This window comes from Anolis carolinensis, chromosome 1 (assembly GCF_035594765.1).
Source record: "Anolis carolinensis isolate JA03-04 chromosome 1, rAnoCar3.1.pri, whole genome shotgun sequence".
Classification (NCBI taxonomy): Eukaryota; Metazoa; Chordata; class Lepidosauria; order Squamata; family Dactyloidae; genus Anolis; species Anolis carolinensis.
In genome coordinates, this window is record NC_085841.1 from 357,078,787 (window position 1) to 357,102,005 (window position 23,219).

The 23,219-nt window shown below is 40.3% G+C and overlaps 1 protein-coding gene across 1 annotated transcript in view; it reads right to left on the reverse strand.

Moving 5' to 3' along the window:
• The window catches only part of prkch (protein kinase C eta), a 117,955-nt gene extending 95,023 nt beyond the window's left edge, over nucleotides 1–22,932 (reverse strand). The window contains exon 1 of the mRNA XM_062968583.1: nucleotides 21,561–22,932. Coding sequence (XP_062824653.1) covers nucleotides 21,561–21,923 — 363 coding nt within the window. The 5' untranslated portion in view covers nucleotides 21,924–22,932. The remainder of the gene's footprint in view (nucleotides 1–21,560) is intronic.
• Nucleotides 22,933–23,219: the final 287 nt, after the last annotated feature.

Here is a 23,219-nt window from a genome sequence, read left to right on the forward strand (position 1 = left end):
ACCAGTACTGCCATCTGTTGAGGTGTTACAAAGGTGGAGGCATTACTTTTCAACCCTTGCTTGGAATTATCTGCCAAATATCTCTGATCCATATATAAGTACAGTAGAGTCTCACTTATCCAACACTCGCTTATCCAATGTTCTGGATTATCCAACACATTTTTGTAGTCAATGTTTTCAATACATTGTGATATTTTGGTGCTAAACTTGTAAATACAGTAATTACAACATAGCATTTCTGCGTATTGAACTACTTTTTCTGTCAAATTTGTTGTATAACATGATGTTTTGGTACTTAATTTGTAAAATCATAACCTAATTTGATGTTTAATAGGCTTTTTCTTAATCTCTCATTATCCAACATATTCGCTTATCCAACGTTCTGTCAGCCCGTTTACGTTGGTTAAGCGAGACTCTACTGTACATGAGAAAACTATAGAACTCAAGATTCCTTAAGACATTGCCACAGAAATGAAAGTGCTCTCATAGTGGTAAAACCAAAGCAGTTTGGATATATTTCTGGTGATAATGAGGATTACTCCTGAATCCAGAAGAGCAGTAGAATATTGCTTGTTGTCAAGGAAGACTCAAATTAATGTATAAATAACCTTGTGGGAAATACTGCAATGTGCTAATGACCAACCGGAAAATTTTGCGGTGCAAAGGTGAAAAGTACTCAAAAGCTGAGAAACACCCACACAGCTCTGCAGTGTGGCTTTATCTACTGGCCGCACAGACGCTTTGCTGCACAAAACAAAGTTCCGGTGGAAACAATTGCTGAGCAGCCACATGAGAAAGTCAGTGCAAACTAACCATAATGGGTTCATTTTAAATATTTTTTAACAGTTAATGCTGCACTTTTCAGCCCTGCTGAGGTTTTAGCTCTCACCACTTTTTAAAAGAGTTTTACATAGGGTCTATCTTATAAAGTTATTTTATTTGGAACAGAACTTGGCCATGCTTACTGGGTGATACTGGGAGTAGTCATTCCAAAAAGTAATATCTCCAAATTGTAGTTATATTCAATACTGCAAATCAAGATAAGTCATTGACATTTGCTATCTAGATCACTGAGACTGCATTCGTTTTACAAGAAGGATAAAGATCTTGGTCTTTATCCTTCTCTGCTGAAAAGTGCTGGTGTCTCACCAAACTACAGCTCCTTGGATTCTATAGCATTGATCCATGGCAGTTAAAGTGGTGTCAAACTACATTAAATCTACAATGTACATGCTCTGCTATATGCAACCAACTTCACTTTCTCAGTCTCAGAAGTACTACAGATCCCTTTGCATGCTGATATTTCAAACTAACACACTCGAGTCTTTGAATTCTAAATTAAAAGGTTAAACGAAGCATGAAAGATCGAGTGTGAGGATTTTCGAAATGTCACTATTCAAGTTCTGAGATCAGAAAACCACATGAATAGTATTCCACTTTGCCAAGATATATTTTGCTGTTGCACCTGCCTATACAGGCAAAGGATTGCCAGAAAAATGTCAAATCAGCCAGACTTTTAACATGCCCCCTCTGGCACCTAGACAAGGTAATTATTACAGCTATAGCATGATTGTAGACTGATGTCTGCTTCCCTATAGTCTCGTTTTTGTTTTGGTTTTTCATATATTTTTAAAAAGCAAGGACTCCTGTTGCAGCCAGACAGGTTTATCAAATCTTTGTGGTTCTGCATTGTGGAACCTTCGGAGAGGAAGCTATTCCCAGATTTAGAACATCTTTTCCTGGTTCTTCTTCTTGTATTTATAGCTACATAATACTTTCTTAAGGCAATGCTCTAAAGCTGGTGATGTGCATTGTCAGAACTATCTGTTCCTCTGAGTAGCCAACTCCCCTTTATGAGTTATGGACCTGGGTGGGTCTCTGAATTGGAAGGAGGCAACCCAAAGCAGAAGCAAGTTGTCTTAGAGGAAATCAAACCAGTATCTTCTAATGTTATGAACAACAGTTTAAAAAGCTAATGCAGTTCTAGGCTGCCACAATAGAGTTTCTCTCAGGCATGGGCAAACTTAGAATCATAGAATCATAGAATAGTAGAGTTGGAAGAGATCTCATGGGCCATCCAGTCCAACCCCTGCCAAGAAGCAGGAAATTGCATTCAAAGCACCCCCGACAGATGGCCATCCAGCCTCTGCTTAAAAGCCTCCAAAGAAGGAGCCTCCACCACAGTCCGGGGGAGAGAGTGCCACTGTCGAACAGCCCTCACAGTGAGGAAGTTCTTCCTGATGTTCAGGTGGAATCTCCTTTCCTGTAGTTTGAAGCCATTGTTCCGTGTCCTAGTCTGCAGGGCAGCAGAAAACAAGCTTGCTCCCTCCTCCCTATGACTTCCCCTCACATATTTGTACATGACTATCATGTCTCCTCTCAGCCTTCTCTTCTGCAGGCTAAACATGCCCAGTTCTTTAAGCCGCTCCTCATAGGGCTTGTTCTCCAGACCTTTGATCATTTTAGTTGCCCTCCTCTGGACGCATTCCAGCTTGTCAACATCTCCCTTCAACTGTGGTGCCCAGAATTGGACACAGTATTCCAGATGTGGTCTGACCAAGGCAGAATAGAGGGGGAGCAGGACTTCCCTGGATCTAGACGCTATTCCCCTATTGATGCAGGCCAGAATCCCGTTGGCTTTCTTAGCAGCTGCATCACATTGCTGGCTCATGTTTAACTTGTTATCCACAAGGACTCCAAGATCTTTTTCACATGTACTGCTGTCTAGCCAGGCGTCCCCCATTCTGTATCTTTGCATTCCATGTTTTCTGCTGAAGTGAAGTATCTTGCATTTGTCCCTGTTGAACTTCATTTTGTTAGTTTCGGCCCATCTCTCTAGTCTGTCAAGATCGTTTTGAATTCTGCTTCTTTCTTCTGGAGTGTTGGCTATCCCTCCCAGTTTGGTGTCATCTGCAAACTTGATGATCGTGCCTCAACTTGGGCCCTCCAAGTGTTTTGGGCTTCAACCCCTAGAAATCCCAGCAAGCTCATCAGCTGTTAGGAATTGTGGGAGTTGAAGTCCAAAACACCTGGAGGGCCCAAGTTTGTCCATGTATGGCTCTCAATTGAGGGAAGTTATGTTGTTTATTCATTCAGTCACTTCCGATTCTTGGTGACCTCATGGACCAGTCCACGCCAGAGCTCCCTGTTGGCCATCGCCATCCCCAGTTCCTTCAAGGTCAAGCCAGTCACTTCAAGGATACTGTCCATCCATCTTGCCCTTGGTCAGCCCCTCTTCCTTTTTCCTTCCATTTTCCCCAGCATCATGATCTTCTCCAAGCTTTCCTGTCTTCTCATGATGTGGCCAAAATACTTCAACTTTGCCTCTAATATCCTTCCCTCCAGTGAGCAGCCAGGCATTATTTCCTGGATGATGGACTGGTCAGATCTTCTTATGGTCCAAGTTAGTCTCAGAATTTTCCTCCAAAACTACAGTTCAAAAACGTGTATCTTTCTTCACTCAGCCTTCCTTATGGTCCAGCTCTCCCATCCATAAGTTATACCATTGCTTTAACTATGCGGACCTTCATTGCCAGTGTGATGTCTCTGCTCTTCACTATTTTATCAAGACTGGTCATTGATCTCCTCCCAAGAAGTCATAGTCCTACTATATTCTGCTTTGGTGAGATCTGAGCTGGGATAATACTGTGTCTAGTTCTGCACACCACCATTCAAGACAGATATAGACAAGCCAGAAGGGCAACCAAAATGGTAAAAAGTCTGGAAGCCAAACCCTATGTGGAGCAGCTTAGGAAGCTATGTTTACCCTGGAGAAGAAAAGGTTTAAATAGGTTAAAAAGCCATGTTTAAATTTTTGAAAGGATGTCATATGGTGGAGGAAGCAGGCCTGTTTCTTCAAGCAGAGGCTGGATGGCCCTCTATCAGGAGTGCTTTGATTCCTGCATGACAGAATGGGCTTGGGCTAGATAACCCTTGTGGTCTCTTCCAACTCCATGAGTCTAATGAAGGATGAAAAACCCTTCGATCCCCATGTGCTTTGAACTTCAGCTCTTATTAGTGCTAGGCAGCATTGTTAATAGTTAGGGAATGTGTGGTTTGTAGTGCAAATTATCTGGAGATCCAAATATTTCCAGTCCAAGGATGTTAACTCTGTAGTTTCAGGCAAGAGTCTCTTCCAGTTCTCCAAGGAGATGCAACAGATTGAATTCCTAACCTCATATGTGTGCCGCTGATAGAGAAAGAATGGGAAAACCTTGGCCCTCCAGGTGTTTTGGACTGCAACTCCCACAATTCCTAACAGCCGGTAGGCTGTTAGGAATTGTGGGAGTTGCTGTCCAAAACACCTGGAGGGCCGAAGTTTGCCCATGTCTGTGATAGAGGTTGAACATATCTTATCTGGAATTCCAAAACTCTCCAAAATCCAAAACTTTCCACAAAAGTGGCCGAGATAGCGATACATTTCCTTTCTGATTGTTCCATGTACGCAAACTTTATTCCATAATTCCACAAAATTATTTAAAATCTTATATAAATTTACTTCCGGGATGTTTATAAGGTGCATATGAAACATAAATGAATTTGATGTTTAGATTTGGGACTCATCTCCATATATATTATAGACATGAATGCAAATATAAGTATTCCTAAATCTGAAAGAATATGACATTCACAAAAACTCCTGGTCCCAAGCATTTCAGTTATACTGCCATGGCACTTAATAGTAATAATAATAATAATAATAATAATAATAATAATAATAATAATAATAATAACAACAACAACAACAACAACAAAACTTTATTTCTAGACCGCCCTCTCTCCCCAGAGGGACTCAGGGCAGTTAATATACATATAAATGGCAAACATTCAATGCCACAATTTCTCATAAAGAGATGCAACAGACAGCTAATTCCAGAATGAATACACTCTGTCCATACAGAAAAAAGGAATCTAGTAAATTTATCCAACCTTAATCAAGCCAGATTCGAAAGGAGCATGGCCAAGCTAATCTATATACAGTAGAGTCTCACTTATCCAAGCTAAATGGGCCGGCAGAAGCTTGGATAAGTGAATATCTTGGATAATAAGGAGGGATTAAGGAAAAGCCTATTAAACATCAAATTAGGTTATGATTTTACAAATTAAGCACCAAAACATCATGTTTTACAACAAATTTGACAGAAAAAGTAGTTCAATGCGCAGTAATGTTATGCTGTAATTACTGTATTTACAAATTTAGCACCAAAATATCATGATATATTGAAAACATTGACTACAAAAATGGCTTGGATTATCCAGAAGCTTGGGTAAGCGAAGCTTGGATTAGTGAGACTCTACTGTATATAAAAGAGTGATGGAATTCGAGCGCTGAGCAAAACAACAAAATTAAACACCCCCCAACATAGAAATTTAACCACACAACCCATCATCCACGCCTTAAGGTTGAAACAACACAAAATCCCGTCACGCACCTCCACATGGACAGAACCCACAATAACCCAGAACCCACCATCGGGAGCCATGCCAGGGAGGGAAAAGAGAAGCCCTCATGGCCGCCGCAAGAGGAAAGGCAGGCAATGGGGAAAAGCTGTCCCCTGGGTCCTAGCGCCCGCCCATCCTGTGAATTATTTACAGTAGAGTCTCACTTATCCAAGCCTCGCTTATCCAAGTTTCTGGATTCTCCAGGCTGCCAGGGAAAAGGAAAGGCAAATAAAGAAATAAAGAAAGTAAATAAAGCAGGGAAATTGGAAATTCCACAAAGGAAACAATCAGGGCCAGCTAACACCTCCCAAGAAAGGATTCTTCCAGAAAGGAAGCTGAGAAGGCAGTAAACCACTGTGTATTACCAAAGTCATTATTATTACTATCATTACTATTATTATTATTATTATTATTATTATTATTATTATTATTCTTGTGTAGCGGTCAACCGTGAAAATGAATACAATCTGGCTCCAAGTATTCAAAAACACTAAAATCAGAATATATAAAAATTAATGTGGTATTATAAAACAGAACAATACAATCTCTAAAATCAGAACAGTAAATAAAGAACCATACTCTGAAAACAGGGGAATTCCACACAGGAAACAATCAGGGCCAGCTAACACCTCCCAACAAAGGATTCCCATCATTACAATCTGGCAAATCCTCTGTTTTCTCAGGGCCACAGGCAGTAGAAGCACATAAAATATTGCAAACAACATCACTCTGAAAACAAGGGAATTCCAGACAGGAAACAATCAGGGCCAGCTAACACCTCCCAACAAAGGATTCCCATCATTACAATCTGGCAAATCCTCTGTTTTCTCAGGGCCACAGGCAGTAGAAGCACATAAAATATTGCAAACAACATCACTCTGAAAACAAGGGAATTCCAGACAGGAAACAATCAGGGCCAGCTAACACATCCCAACAAAAAATTCACTCAGTGAGGAAACAGCCAGGCTTTAAAGCTGCAAGGCCATTACATCCTAATCATTTTTCCTAATTGCAGCATTCATACTTGCCTCCAACAGACAAAAAAAACCAATCAGAAATATTATATATTCAAAACCTTTAGGAAATAATATCCCCTGATGGCGCAACGTGTTAAAGCGCTGAGCTGCTGAACTTCTGGACCGAAAGGCCACAGGTTTGAATTGGGGGAGCGGAGAGAGCCCCCACTGTTAGCCCCTGCTTCTCCTAACCCAGAAGTTCAAAAAATGCAAATGTGAGTGCATCAATAGGTACTGCTCCGGCAGGAAGGTAACGCCGCTCCATGCAGTCATCCCACATGACCTTGGAGGAGTCTACGGACAACGCCGGCTCTTCGGCTTAGAAATTGAGATGAGCCCCAACCCCCAGAGTCAGACATGACTGCACTTAATGTCAAGGGAAAACCTTTACCTTAACTACCACCAATTCCTCAATACTTTATTTCCCATACCACCATACTTCGCCACAGCAACGCGTGGCCGGGCACAGCTAGTGAAATTATAAAGAGACATTACAATTGGCCTTTTCTTTGGATAGGCAATTCAGGCTTCTTTTGTTTCACTTATTTACATGTGTCATAATAGGGCATATCTTTCACTACCTAGTTTGGTATCTCTTAAGATAGTTTTATTTCAATCCACATTTTATGCAATGCTGCACTTTGGATTAATTGTTGCAGTGAAGGTGTAATATGGTCTTAAAATGACATTTTTATATGTTTTATTACAGAATTTTGCATAGTGGCTTCTGAGGACAGTGTATCCTGTTTAGACCATTTTAATAGGTAAACAAACAAGTAAATAAAATCAACAGCATAAAAGTGCAAAATCTCCATTAAAATAGAAATCATGGCATGCATTGATATCATTTTTTCATTGTTGACTGAGAATATAAAAACAGCTTTGCAGAAGGATATACAGACTACTAGACCAGGAGGTAAAAACAGTTTCTGCAATGCAGTATTTGCAACATGACTATTCCCACACTGTATTCAGGCACCATAAATTTTCTATGTGTTCTGCCCTTCGAACCGTAGCTCTCCAGAAATCATGGGATCGCAACCCCTGTCAACTTGTTCCTCAATGGGTTCAGAATAATGGGAGCTGCAGTCCAGAATACAACCACATCTGACCATGACATGTAGCCTAATCAGCCTATGAATCAAAACTGTCTTCTTGTCTCCGAACCAGCCTGCCTCCCTCTCTCCATGCCACGTGGCTGTCTCCATGGGCCACGTGTGAGCAACCCAATTTGTCAGTCTGGTGCAATCCAGACCAACCAGCTTCACACACATCCCTAATGTACATTAAGGCTTTTTTTTATCTGTCATTTACTACCCCCATGGAAACAGTGATGAGAAGAAGTGATAAGAAACAAGTTTGCTCCTTCAACTTCAAATGTCACAATAAACCACAGAGAACTAAGGTGCCAATGAGGAGGGATGCACATAGACAACAATTCTCAAACAGCCCAAAGGAAAATAGTTGTCCTTATCTGGGACACTGAGATTATATTTGTTGAAAGTGAAGAAGCATCAACACTTTCCCAAGTGCATTCCAGGGTAAAAGTGGTTAATATTTTGAAAGAAGGGGGTGCCATCGTTGGTATCTTAAATCAGCGTTCTGCAGTGAGTGAACTTTATGACTTTGTGCCTTCATGTTCCTTAAGCAAAGTACGTGTCTTAGTTACATCCCATTTGGATGAATGTGCTATAGTTGTGACTCCTTTCAAAGGGTGTGCAGAAACTCCCACTGGCACAAAAAGCTGCATCCAAAGCTTTAACTACTATCCTCAGCCAGAGCAAGTACCGTATATACTTGAGTATAAGCTGACCCGAATATAAGCAGAGGCACCTAATTTTACCACAAAAACTGGGAAAACTTATTGACTCGAGTATAAGACGAGGGTGGGAAATGCAGCAGCTACCTGTCAATTTCAAAAATAAAAATAGATATTAATAAAATTGCATTATTTGAGGCATCAGTAGGTTAATGTTTTTGAATCTATATATATATATATAAAAGGGTAAAGAAATTTTGGCCTAGGACAAAACAACAAAACTACACATCCCAGAAACACTAAACTTGGCAGCACAACCCCTCATCCATGCCTCTACGTTCATACAACAAAAACAAAAGAAAAATAAAGTCTTAATTAGAGGGAGAGGAATAATTGTTTTTATCCAATTGCTGCCAGTTAGAAGGCTAAACTTGGGTCTCCTAGCAACCCACTCAGCCCAGGGGACAGGCAGAGTTAGGCCTCACTTAGGCCTCTTCCACACTGCCTATAAAATACAGATTATCTGATTTTAACTGGATTATATGGCAGTGTAGACTCAAGGCTCTTCCACACAGATATATAACCCATTTATAATCTTATATTATCTGCTTTGGACTGGATTATCTTGACTCCGCCCTGTCATATAATCCACTTCAGTGTGCATTTTATCCAACTGTGTAGAAGGGGCCTCATATTTCGCCACAGCAACGCGTGGCCGGGCACAGCTAGTATTTATATGAAACTGTAATTTAAGATAATAATATGACTTTAATAAGATAAGACTGTCCAACTCTGAATACTTATATACTCAAGTATAAGCCGACCTGAATAGAAGCCAGCCAGGACCCTCACTTGAGTATAAGCCGAGGGGAGCTTTTTCAGCTCTAAAAAAGGGCTGAAAAACTAGGCTTATACTCGAGTATATACAGTAATTGCTACACTGGATGGGGATGATGGCAATTGTAGTCCAACCCATTTGGGGAGTGCCAAGTTCAAGAGAGAGGTGTTTTCTCAGACCAAAAAAAAAAGAGATTTTTAATTTGCAGTTCTTCCACATTCATGGGGATCCTATGCCCATAAGGAGCCCCGGTGGTGAAGTGTTTTAGAGCACTGAGCTGCTGAACTTGCAGACCGAAAGGTCCCAGGTTCAAACCCCGGGAGTGGTAGAAGCGGCTGCTGTTAGCTCCAGCTTCTGCCAACCTAGCAGTTCGAAAACATGCCAATGTGAGTAGATCAATAGGTACCGCTCTGGCGGGAAGGTAACGATCCTCCATGCAGTCATGCTGGCCACATGACCTTGGAGGTGTCTACAGATAACGCCGGCTCTTCGGCTTAGAAATGGAGATGAGCACCAACCCCCAGAGTCAGACAAGACTGGACTTAACGTCAGGAGAAGCCTTTAACTTTACTTTATGCCCATAAGATTAGGCGGGCTGACTGTACATTATTTTTCTTGAAGAACAAGGTATGTGCAACCTCCATGTCCCTTGTTTAGTTTCCCACTGCCATACTTAAAACTATTTTGTGACTATAACTTAGTGATGCAAAAGCTGTATAAACGGCAAAGAGAGAGAATGAATAAGGCTGCATGTAGCTCATCCTTGCTTTAAATAAACAAGCTCTCCAAACTTTATAGAAGGGTCAGCGCTTCTCCTGTCCTGCTGCCTCCAAGGATAATTGTTCTCAATTTGAGCAGTTTATATTTGAAAGCTATGATTTATGGCTCACTCCTCCTGTAAAAACACATCTTTTGCCTCTAAAGGTTCAGTGTACACAAGGATGAATACATCCACCGCTTGGCTTTGTACTTTATTGCAATGGGTCCCAAGCTATGGTCCTCCAGCTATTTGGGACATCAACTCTCAGGTTGGGTCTACATTGCCCTATATCTCAGGATCTGATCCCAGATTATCTGCTTTGAACTCGATTATATGAGTAGCATTTGTAGTTAGCTGCATGGAGTCCAATTACTCGGGGAAAGGCAGAACATAAAAGAATAAAACAAAACAAATCTGAATGGGACCACAAGAGCCATCCGATCCAACTCAATGCTATGTCAGAATGTGCAACCTTGTTCTTTTAATGTGAATGTTTTTCATGTTTTAATTTAATTCTGTTTTAATAATGGTCTTTGTATGTTTTTAGCTATATCATACTTGTTTTAAATTGAAAGATGCATTAAGTCCTAAATTGGGGGAAAGATAGAACATAAATAAAGTTAACAAAAACAACAACTGGCATTAGAATGAATGGAATCATAGCACTGTATAGTTGGAAGGGGTCCCCTAAGGCAACCTATTCCAACCCCGTCACAGCCAAAGCATCTATGACAGGTATTGATCTAGCCTCTGTTTAAAGCCCTCCGATGAATAAGAGTTCACTATTTTGCAATGTATTCCATTCTAATGTCATATAACTCTTAAATGAGTCATAAAAAAGACATACTAGATCAAAAACAATCCAATTTTTTGCCAATTGGAGAACTCTGCTAAGCAGGACATGACAATTACTTGGGTTTCCCCGCAATTAGAAGACAGGACAGTGTTGCCTCCAATAGTGGAGGCAAGACATTACTATTGTGACCACTGACCATTCGCAGTCAGATCCTCCACATATTTCTCTAAACCTTTGAAAACTGCAGATTGGTGACCATCATTATGTTGCATGGCAGTAAATTCCCTGGTTTGGCTATGCCCTGTATATATAGAATACTTTTGTTGAGGCCTGTGAAGCATCTGAGGATGAGGTCAAGGATTTTTTAGTTGAGCTTGGTGTTTCTGTGGGTGAATGAGAATGTTTTGGATAGATCTGTTGTTAGGGAAACAGGAAATGATTCTCATGAGAATCGGCCAGGGATTAACTCTGAAAGAAATGTGGAAGAGACAGGAGGGTTACAGATAACCCAGTGTTTGCAGATCAGAAGGGATAGTGTGAAACAGAGACAAATCCTGTGTTGCCAGAGACTGAAAGATAAACAAAGGGATCCCCAAGTTTGAAAAAGGGTGATGTCAGGGGCAAGAGGGAGCATTCTTAAGGAACTGGAGTCAATGTATCTTGTTTTCCTGTTTGGAGAATAAATCTTGTTTCAAATTTCAAGCCTTTGGATTATGGTCATGTTTATGCTTTCAAGCTTTTGGATCTAATTCTACCTTAAGAGCAACAACCCTTGGACTACAGTTTCTTGATTTTGCCTTAAGTGATTTTGGGTTTCCTATTCAGAGTTGGTCCTTGTTTTTTGTTATGATTCTGGAAATCTAGCTCATGAATATATTTTGAAACAGTTTTTATATTAGATACTCTTTTCTTAATAAACTTATTATTCTTGTTCATCTGTGTGGTGTTTGGATGAAAAGGGGATCAAGTAGGTGGTTGGGCTGCAAAACTTCCTTCTGTTCTGACAGTTGCATCGATCAAGGAGGAAATAAGGTACCACTTATAAAGTGGGGAGGCAAATTTAACTAATTTATGACGCTAGAATGAGGAAGTGCCGTCAAAGTGGATGATGAAGCAGCTGCTCCCCCCTGTGGCCAGAATCGAACATCCCCTCAGGAGAAGGTTAAATTGCCTCTGCGTCTGTCTCTGTCTTGGTTCTATGTGTATATGGGCATTGAATGTTTGCCATGTATATGTACATTGTGATCTGCCCTGAGTCCCCTTCGGGGTGAGAAGGGCGGAATATAAATACTGTAAGTAAATAAAATAAAATAAAATAAAATAAAATAAAATAAAATAAATGTACAATGGAGATGTCAAATTCACTTCAATGTCATCCTTGTCCTTTCCTTTTAAATCATTCTAACATTCCAGCCAGAGGACCTAAACACCCTAAAGGTACCAGGTCCAGGTCGATCTTGGAAACTAAGTAGGATCAGCCCTGGATAGTACTTGGATGGGAGACAACCAATGAGTGTTATATGCTACAATTCAGAGGAAGGAACTGGCAAAACTACCTTTTGGCGTATTCCTTGCCTAAGAAAGCCCTATGAAATCCATGCACATGCACGTATACATAACTTTCCTCTAATTGTTTTGCATATCAATAAAGAGATAAAAGTGACATTTTATAGAAATATGTTTTAATATGTATCTTTTATTGAAATGCATTTTAATATGTGAATTTATGGACTTATTACAATGTTTATGTGTTTTGATTATTGTGTAACCCACCTCAAGCCATGAGGAAAGGTGGGTAAGAAATAAAATTATTATTATATTAATAATAATAGTCAAATGTGTGACAAGGAAGAGAATAAATAACTTTTAATTCTGCTTAGAAATATGCCCTTTTGGTTGTCCTGAACTAAATACCAAATAGCTTCACCACACAACCCTCCTTTCCACCCCAAGTTTCTATATGAGGCATTCACACCTCTTCAAAGTGTAGAGGTTTCCGTACATTAAGATCAGCTAGTGCAAAAAAGATGCAAAAAAGGTTCAACAGCTTCATTCCACTCTGGATTAAAACTACTGTACTTTTCTTCTGTACTAAGGGTACTTTCCCAAAAGAATAAAGCTATTAAAACGTGAACTATAAGCACACACTTTGTGTCTAGGCTCTAGATCAGGCCTGGGCAAACTTTGGCCCTCCAGGTGTTTTGGACTTCAACTCCCACAATTCCTAACAGCCTACCGGCTGTTAGGAATTGTGGGAGTTGAAGTCCAAAACACCTGGAGGGCCAAAGTTTGCCCAGGCCTACTCTAGACTATCTAGACTCCCTGCACTGGAGGTGGAGATGGGTTGGCCTGTGGGGCTCCCGAATTCAAATGGCTTCTATGATTCATTGATATAAAATGCAGCTCAACAAGGAGTGACAGCATGCCTGGTCAAATTGTGCATTTGTAGGATGAGGAAGTGAAGGAAGGAATTTGTAAGAAGGAGAAGTGGAAAACTTAACATCATGTTCTTCCAAAGAAGTATGAATGCTCCCTGGGGTTTTGTCCTGTTTTATAATTTCCACTTCTGGGTAAAGGTGGATCATGGTGCCATGTGTACCAACATGTTGTGGAATTACAAAGAAACCTACTTGAGAGTTCCAATAAAATGTTGCAGCTACCGTGTTTCCCTGAAAATAAGACAGTGTCTTATATTATTTTTTACTCCCAAAGATGTGCTAGGTCTTATTTTCAGGGGATGTCTTATTTTTCCATAAAGAAGAATTTATTGTTGAACAAAAAAATGAACATTTATTCTATACTGTACAGTAGTAGTCATCACAAACCAACATAACTAAACCAGACAAACGGTGACTCCTGTCAAGAATTTCTTGTTACTACCATTGCAGTAGAGTCTCACTTATCCAACATAAACGGGCCGACAGAACGTTGGATAAGCGAATATGTTGGATAATAAGGAGAGATTAAGGAGAAGCCTATTAAACATCAAATTAGGTTATGATTTTACAAAATAAGCACCAAAATATCATGTTATACAACAAATTTGACAGAAAAAGTAGTTCAATATACAGTAATGCTACGTAGTAATTACTGTATTTACGAATTTAGCACCAAAATATTACGATGTATTGAAAACATTGACTTCAAAAATGCGTTGGATAATCCAGAACGTTGGATAAGTGAAACTCTACTGTATTTCCATATACAACTGATATGTACATTTACCAATCCTGCATGCTATGGTGTTTTGTTTGGTGGGCGCCAGGCATGCTTCCAAACAAAAACTTTGCTAGGTCTTACTTTCTGGGGAGGTCTTATATTTAGCAATTCAGCAAAATCTCTAATAGGTCTTATTTTTTGGGGATGTCTTATTTTCGGGGAAACAGGGTAGTACAGGGAGTTTCCAGAAAACAGAAATGTTATTTCTGCTCAACTTCCAAACAGATTTGCAATATGCTGTCAAAGGCTTTCATGGCTGGAATCACTGGGTTGCTGTGAGTTTTCTGGGCTGTATGGCCATGTTCCAGAAGCATCACAGCAACTCACAGCAACCCAGATTTGTAATATCTGGAAAAAGCCCCCTAAGACTATGGAAAAAGATAATAGATGAGAAGTTCAAGCCAAGGGAACTTGTAGAAGATGCAGAGGCGAGATATGGACCATCTTTAAATACCTGAAGAAACAGCATGTTGAAGATCGAATAAGCTTGTTTTCGGCTTCTCCAAAGAGTCAAAAGAGAATCCATCTCAATGTTAAGAAGAATTCTTAACAGTAAGAGCTGTTTATAATAATAATAATAATAATAATAATAATAATAATAATAATAATAATAACAACTTTATTTTTATACCCCGCCCCATCTCCCCGGGAAGGCTAAAAACACGGATCTGGGCCAGAGTGCAGAAAACTTCAACATGGGAGAGGTAGTTTGACATCCTTCAGATGTTAATGGTCTCTCCATCATTGGGGATCTTTCAAGAAAGGTTGATAGTTTTCTTTCAAGAGAGCTTTAATGTTGAATTTATGCATGGCAGTAGGTTAGACTACATGGGCCTTGGGATTTCTTTCAACTCCATGATTCCTTGAGTAGTGTACAAGTCAACTTCGTGTATAAGTCGAGGGCAAGTTTGGGGGCCAAAGTTATGGATTTTGACATGACTTGTGGATAATTCAAGGCTCATTCTGCAGAAATGAAATAGTGTCAGTGCTATGTCAGAACATTCAAAAAGGTCTTTCACCCTCTACTCAGGGAAGGGATCACATCCTTTCTGGATAATTGTCAAGGTCTTTTTATGTCAGGAGCGACTTGAGAAACTCCAAGTCGCTTCTGGTGTGAGAGAATTGGCCATCTGCAAGGACACTGCCCAGGGGACGACCAGATGCTTGATGTTTTTACCATCCTTGTGGGAGGCTTCTCTCATGTCCCAGATACAGGACTAATAGAATTAGGTATCAAAAAAGAAAAAATATCCCTTTATCTGTGGAGAGTGCCAAAAGGCGAGAGCTCAGTCCATCCAGGGAGAAGCTAAAAGAAGCACCAACCTCCTCTGTTATCTTCATCATGGTCCTATGTCTAGACTTTTTAAATATCTGGGCAGGAAAATGACAGTGATATCTTTCTGACGCTTTCCTTCAAAGTATCAGAAAGGAGAATCTTAAGAGTGGAAGGGATTGCCGTTTCTTTTAGATTTTCCTGGGACAGGTTAAGCTCTTGGCTTCCTGGCCAGAGAAGAGGATGGTTCATTTTTAAATAAAAGCTAAGGTACATTATTTACATTTACCCATTCATAAATCATCCCAGGTTACTGGAGCTGATTTTATAGAATCATAAAATCATGATAGCCATGTATAAATATGCGAGAGAAAGTTATAGAGAGGAAGGAGCAAGCTTGTTTTCTGCTGCCCTGGAGACTAGGACACGGAACAATGGCTTCAAACTACAGGAAAGGAGATTCCACCTGAACATTAGGAAGAACTTCCTAATGATGAGAGCCGTTCAGCAGTGGAACCCTCTGCCCCAGACTGTGGTGGAGGTTCCTTCTTTGGAGGCTTTTAAGCAGAGGCTGGATGGTCATCTTCTGGGGGTGCTTTGAATGCGATTTCCTGCTTCTTGGCAGGGGGCTGGACTGGATGGCCCATGAGGTCTCTTCCAACTCTATGATTCTATTATTCTATATTGAAACATGGCTATCATGTTCCCTCTGAGCCTTCTTTTCTCCAATTCTGTTATTAATATTTCCAGACTTGGACACAAGTACAGTAGAGTCTCACTTATCCAAGCCTCGCTTATCCAAGCCTCTGGATTATCCAAGCCATTTTGGTAGTCAATGTTTTCAATATATCGTGATATTTTGGTGCTAAATTCATAAATACAGTAATTACAACACAACATCACTGCGTATTGAACTACTTTTTCTGTCAAATGTGTTGTATAACATGATGTTTTGGTGCTTAATTTGTAAAATCATAACCTAATTTGATGTTTAATAGGCTTTTCCTTAATCCTTCCTTATTATCCAAGATATTCGCTTATCCAAGCTTCTGCCGGCCCGTTTAGCTTGGATAAGTGAGACTCTACTGTATATACAGTAAATAAATATGGATAAGGTGCCCATTTAGAGTGAATCTCTTCTGACATTCAGAGGTCAATCTTGAATACATGGTTGCAGCAGAATAATAGGGGATTTTTCTTTTATTTCATGTATGGGAAACCCAGAGGGTTTTTAATAATCTATCCTGCATTTATTACGATTTTACCATTTTTGTGTTTTAAATGCAATTTTTTATCCTGTATTTTTGTTTTAATTGATATATTGTATTACTGTTTTATCTTTTTATAGTGTGATTTGTATTATGTTGCCTATATTTTGTCCTTATGTTGTTTGAGCCTCTGCCCCATGTAAGCCGCCCCGATTCCCCGCGGGGAGATGGTGGCGCAGTATAAATAAAGTTTTTTTTTATTTTTATTATTATTATTATTGACACAACGACGTTGTATGACACAACAAACAAGATAGACATGCTGAATTTCGTTTCACAAAACCACAAGTCGAACACTTCCCAAGTGTCTAGGACTGTGTGATGTATTTTCGGATGATGCGTGCAGATCCCAGCAGGGTGGCCTTTTGCAGTTGGCAGATCGTAATTTTGTCAATGTCTATTGTTTCCAAATGCCGGCTGAGATCTTTTGGCACGGCACCCAGTGTGCCCATCACCACCGGGACCACCTGCACTGGTTTCTGCCAGAGTCTTTGAAGTTCAATCTTGAGGTCCTGATAGCGGCTGAGTTTTTCCTGTTGTTTTTCGTCAATGCGACTGTCACCTGGGATGGCAACATCAATTATCCAAACCTTGTTCTTTTCCACAACTGTGATGTCTGGTGTGTTGTGTTCCAGAACTTTGTCAGTCTGGATTCGGAAGTCCCACAGTATCTTTGCGTGCTCATTTTCCACGATCTTTGCTGGTTTGTGGAGCTGAGGAGCAGAACCAAGAGCACCTAACCCATTAGCATTATGGAGAATCAAACCCAAGCGAAGTCTATACTGGCTCGGTCGTCGCCCAGGATAAAAAGGACCGCGGTGGATGCTGCTGATTCTGGACATCCATCGACAAGTGGGCTACAGAATCATCAAAACCCAAATGAACAGTCACAGAAGCGGCAGAAATATACAATGCCAGAAAACCGCACAATTATTATTATTATTATTATTATTATTATTATTATTATTATTATTATTATTATTATTGGAAAACAATAATGTCTCAAGACATTACTGGATGGACTCAAAGCAAAACAAGACAGAAGCAGACAGTCTTTCTCTTCTTTCCTCTCTCAGGCTGGATCTATATTTCCATATAGGCTAGTTTCAGAATGCTGGTTAACTGCCTTGAACTGGATTATATGAGTCTACACTAGATCCAGCCTCAATTTCTTCTTGCCTGAGTGTCAAGCAGTTGAGAAAAATTTAAGTTGCTTTTGTGAATAAATGCTTTGCAGAGAGCTTTTGAAATTGGGATGAGGGATACCCATGTGTGACACTTCACATGTTCAACACGACAGTGGTTTGAGAAGCCAGATAATAATGCAGCAGGGGGGATTTTCATGGCAAAACTGCACCTGCCTTCTTTCTTCATTAACTCGCCTCCGTGATCTATGGTCAGTGGTGGTTCTGTTTCCTTTGGTCATGGTGTGCTTGGAAGCTACAGGGTTTCAATCACTAGGATCTCTCTTGGTTAATTTCCAGCCTCATTCCCACACATGCTTATCAAATAAATCAATCCTACCTCTTGGAATGAAGACATGCCTCTTCCTTCAGAGCTTCTTATCAATACATCAATAATTGCAAGACTCCACTCCCTTATTAGACATGCATGGCTGCTGATTTGACAATCTTGGTCTTGAACAAATCCTTTACTTGGGCAATTGCATAAACCTCCCAACCATACAGGAATAGTCTTCCAACCAAAGTTCAAACAGGGTCTAGTTGACAACTCAAAAAAGTTTTAATAATTGCAGAATGAACATGGGGACAACATAATAGATCTGTAGAGGACTACATTCCTAGTTCAAGAGACACAAATCCTGAGTTAGAAAAAAAAATATTCTGATGGATTAGCAGGTTGTGGACACACTACCTTTGGTCCTTTCAAGCATTAGCCCTGCAAAGGTCTATGTGGGTATCTATACTATTGAATTAATGGGGTTTGACACCACTTTAAATGCTGTGTCTCAATGCTATCGTATCATGGGAGTGTGACATGGTTTTTAGCTTTCACTGCACAAGAGTGCGAGTGCCTCACTAAACTACAACTCCCATAATTTATTTATTTATGATTTATTTATTTGCTACATTTATATGCTGCCCTTCTCACCCCGAAGAGAACTCAGAGCGGCTTACAAATTAAATTTACATACAATATTATATTAGCATAGTACAATACTGGTAATAAATTACTATATTGTACTCTATCAATGTATTGTAATATTATTAGTAATATTACATGTAAAATATAATATATAATTAATATTATATCTTATAATTCCATGGTAGTTCAAGTGGTGTTAAACTGGATTAATTTAATAGTGTGGATGCACCCTTGATAAAAATGCAGAATACCAAATGCTGTATATAAACACTAGATTAGCTTTACTCAACTTGAGATGCTTTGGATGTCTGGAAATTCTGGCTTTGTAATTTGGGACTGACAGAATTTGTAGTCCAATGCGTCTGTTCTGGAGGGTGCCATGAGAGAGATGCAACTTTAAAAGTCTTCCATTGGGGTTAAAGCTGACACATGGAAGACTATTCACAACAGACAATAAACCCACACCCATAAGGTGTGACAGCCACTACTATATAGGTGGCAAGAGGCACCTTCACAAGGGAATCAGTCTAGCAACATTTATTATTCGTGATAATTAAGACAATGCTCTGTAGTAATATCATCTAATGCATGAGATATAGCGCAATTGCCTATAAAGTTTCAACCTAGCATATGAGTTCTTCAAAGGGATTTCACTGGCAATTACAAGAGAGTTTGGAAAACTAATTTTTTTTTTATGATAGCTCTTCAGAATCCCCCATAAAATAACTTTGCCGCGAAAACCCCTCGGCATTGGCCAAGCGGTGTGTCTTATGACACGAGTTGCAGCCGAAGACATCTGAAGATTACCATGGTGGAAGCTACTCTAGACAAAAAGTCTCCCAACAGAGTGGATTAAGATTAGAGTAAAATAAACTCAAAGGCTGTGGAAGATTCTACAAACTATACTCCCAAAATGAACTTTTCAAAGGACAGCGCCATGACATTCAAGTAGTCTATCCTAGACTAGACGGACAAGTTATCAACCTCATTCATACATTTACGTGTTTCCTCAGGTGTCACCATTAAGATAATATTTTCCAGTGTCCTTTTCACACTGCATCACTACAGCAGCATGAAACCACTTTAGCTACCATAGTTTGGAAGAGCACCAGACCTCTATGGCTAGCTGGGCAGCAAATTAAAATGTATTGTTCTTGTGTATGTTAAAGTCATTTCTGACTTACGTTCAAGCCAGCACAGGATTTTCTTTCCAAGATTTGTTCAGAGGAAGATTGCCTTTGTCTTTCTCTGAGGCTGAGGGAATGTGATTTGCCTAATGTTAACCAAAGTATTTCCATGGCTGAGCAGGGATTTAAGCCCTGGTCTCCAAAGTCATATAGGCTGGATCTGCACTGCCGCATATACCAGGATCTTATCCCAGATTATCTGCTTTGAACTGGCTGATATGTGTCTCCACTGCCATATAATCTGGGATAAGGAGATTATCTGGGATCAGATCCTGAGATATAGAACAGCTTAGTAGGTGTCATAGTCCAAATGACACCATTACTCTCGCAGAAAATTCTTAAATAAATACTGTATATACTCGAGTATAAGCCTAGTTTTTCAGCCCTTTTTTAAGACTGAAAAAGCCCCCATCGGCTTATGCTTGGGTGAGGGTCCTGGTTGGCTTATATTTGGGTCAGCTTATACTCAAGAATATATGGTACATTTATTATTTTTCTCTATTATTATTATTGGTATTATTACATTTATTATTTTTCTCTATTATTGTTGCTGCTATTACATTTATTTTACTCTATTTTTATTATTATTAATAATACATTTATTATTTCACTCTGATATTATTATTATTATTATTGCATTTATTATTTTACTCTATTTATTATTACTTGTATTATTTTCCTGTAATAATAATAATAATAATAATAATTAATAATAATGTATTATTTTACTCTATTATTATTAAAAGGATACATAACCACATTTACATTGAAGAAGATGAGAATAATGATTTAATCAGAGTTGGACAGTCTTATCTTAAATTTGAGCTTTATGTAAATATTCAAAAACATTTAACCTACTGATGCCTCAATTAATGTAATTTTATTGGTATCTATTTTTATTTCTGAAATTTACCACCCTCGGCTGATACTGGAGTCAATGTTTTCCCAGTTTTTTTGTGGCAAAATTAGGTTCCTCGGCTTATATTTGGGTCGGCTTATACTCGAGTATATACGGTATGTTGCAAACATCAGGATTTGACAGAATGTGAACATGGCAAGTAAAAGTTGAAATCATAATACAGTAGAGTCTCACTTATCCAACATAAACGGGCCAGCAGAACGTTGGATAAGCGAATATGTTGGATAATAAGGAGGAATTAAGGAAAAGCCTATTAAACATCAAATTAGATTATGATTTTACAAATTAAGCACCAAAACATCGTGTTATACAACAAATTTGACAGAAAAAGTAGTTCAATATTCAGTATTGCTAAGTAATAATTACTGTATTTACGTATTTAGCACCAAAATATCACGGTGTACTGAAAACATTGACTACAAAAATGCGTTGGATAATCCAGAACGTTGGATAAGCGAGTGTTGGATAAGTGAGACTCTACTGTATTATGTTATGTGAAAGGACTCCCAATCACCAGGGTTTGGTATTCTGCCACTATCCTTTTGGAACAACTCCAATTCACTGTCCAAGCCATCCAATATCCAATAAAGTTCTGATGCAGACTTTAGCCAAAGGAGCTACCAAGCAATATGTATTTACCGAATAAACTAAGTAAATAAATAAAGCACAGTAATGTTTCAGTTCAACATACTAGCAGAATGGATAAATAATAACTAATGTCAGGTATCGTTATTTTATAGAACAGGCAGGGGCAAACTTTGTCCCTCCGGGTGTTTTGGACTTCAACTCACGAATTGTGGGAGTTGAAGAACAAAATATCTGGAGGGACAAAGTTTGCCCAAGTCTATTATAGAACTTCTGAGCTACTGAAGAAATAGACAAAGTATGCATAAGCAGATTAGGACATTATGTGCTAACACAGGTGCACCTTCTCTGGAGGAAACCACAACTCCCAGGACCCTCTCTCCCCTACTCACCCATCCTTCGAAGCTATCAGCCGAGCCAGTGATGTGGAGCAGCTCATGGAAGTGCACCGTGCAGTTGGCCACAAAGTCATCGTAGCCGATGGGGGTGTCATGGAAGACGGCCAGCTCCAACTGTTTCCCATCGGTCACCGGGGCACAGAATTCCTCGTTGTAGGTGGGCTTGCTGGTCTTCTGCTTGGTGCTGGTCTGCCCCACTCGGACTTGGTCCACGCTCACCGTGATGTAGGGGTCCAGCAGCTGGTGGCCCTTCTTGAAGAGAGAGTGCCGGAGAGACCAGCGGGTGGGCTGGAGCCCCACCGCCTCCCCGATGCGCACCTTCATGTACCCGTTGAACTTCATGCTGTTGGACATCATGGTGCTCCTTTGCAGAGGATGCCAAGGGGACTCTTCTGCGGCTGCGTCCTACCAGGTCTGGGATGGCAGGGAATCCATGGATCCTCAAGGGATGGAGCAACCCATATCCAGCTCTCCCTGAGCCATGCTGCTGGGTATTTAATATCCCAAACACAGTTTCTGTCTCCCTTGTCTTTCCACGGAGCTGAGCTGCTGATTCACTTCATGTCACTTCATGCCGGAGCACAAACTGCTGCCTTTTTTTTCCCTTTGCTTCTTTGCTTCGTGGTGTGAAAAGGGGGAACCTTCCAAGGTTGTGCCAAGGCCTCTGATGGTACAGCACACCAAGCCGAACCCTTCGTTGTTCTCAGTTTCGCACAGGGCTTCAGTTTCCTCCTCCCCCTTCTTCCTTCCTTCCTTTCTTTCCTTTCTTTCTCTCTGTCTCAGGCAGATCTCCGATCTAGGAAGAGACTGCAATGAAAAGGTTTTTGCTCAGCTGTGCTGCTCAAAGCCACAAACCGACACAGCAGCCACAGGAGGGTGGGATTCAATAGCAACTCAAATGTTTCTCTGCCCAGCTTTCCTTCCCCCTTTTTTCTTCCTCTCTTGACTTCTATTCTCTCCTGGTTTCTGTGTGCTTCAAGAAGGGCTGCCACTCCTTTGGGGAGGGAGGAGAGAGAGGTGGTTGTTTAGCAAGGGAAACACCTGAGGGATGAGTGAAGAGCCCAAGAGCCATGGAGGCGGAGAGGCGGAGTTGCTGGGACTTGTCCAGACCCAGGGAGCCAGCCCAGCCAGTGCAGTGCTCACATCAGATTTTATTTATTTATTTTACAGTATTTATATTGCGCCCTTCTCACCCCGAAGGGGACCCAGGGCAGATCACATTACACATATAAGGCAAACATTCAATGCCTTGACATAGAACAAAGACAAAGACAAACGCAGGCTCTGAGCTGGCCTCGAACTCATGACCTCTTGGTCAGAGTGATTGGTCTCAGCTGGCTGCAGCTGGCTGCCCTCCAGCTTGCACCACAGCCCGGGCCTTTGTGTCTCTTCTCCAGAACTCCTCCACTCAGACCTGATGGGTGACCAGAGATTAGAAATGTAAACAGGCTGTGCTTGGCTGGGGGATTATGAGAGTTGTGCTCCAAGGAAGGAAGTTTTCTAAGTTCTGCTCATTATAGCCAATGCATACACAAGCTATCTGCAAAAAGTGGCCTTGCAGGCTGAGGAATTCTGGAAGTTGCGGTTCAAGAAAGTCACGTTTCCAAGGGCCCTTCCAGACAGTCCTATATCCCAGAATATCAAGGCAGAAAA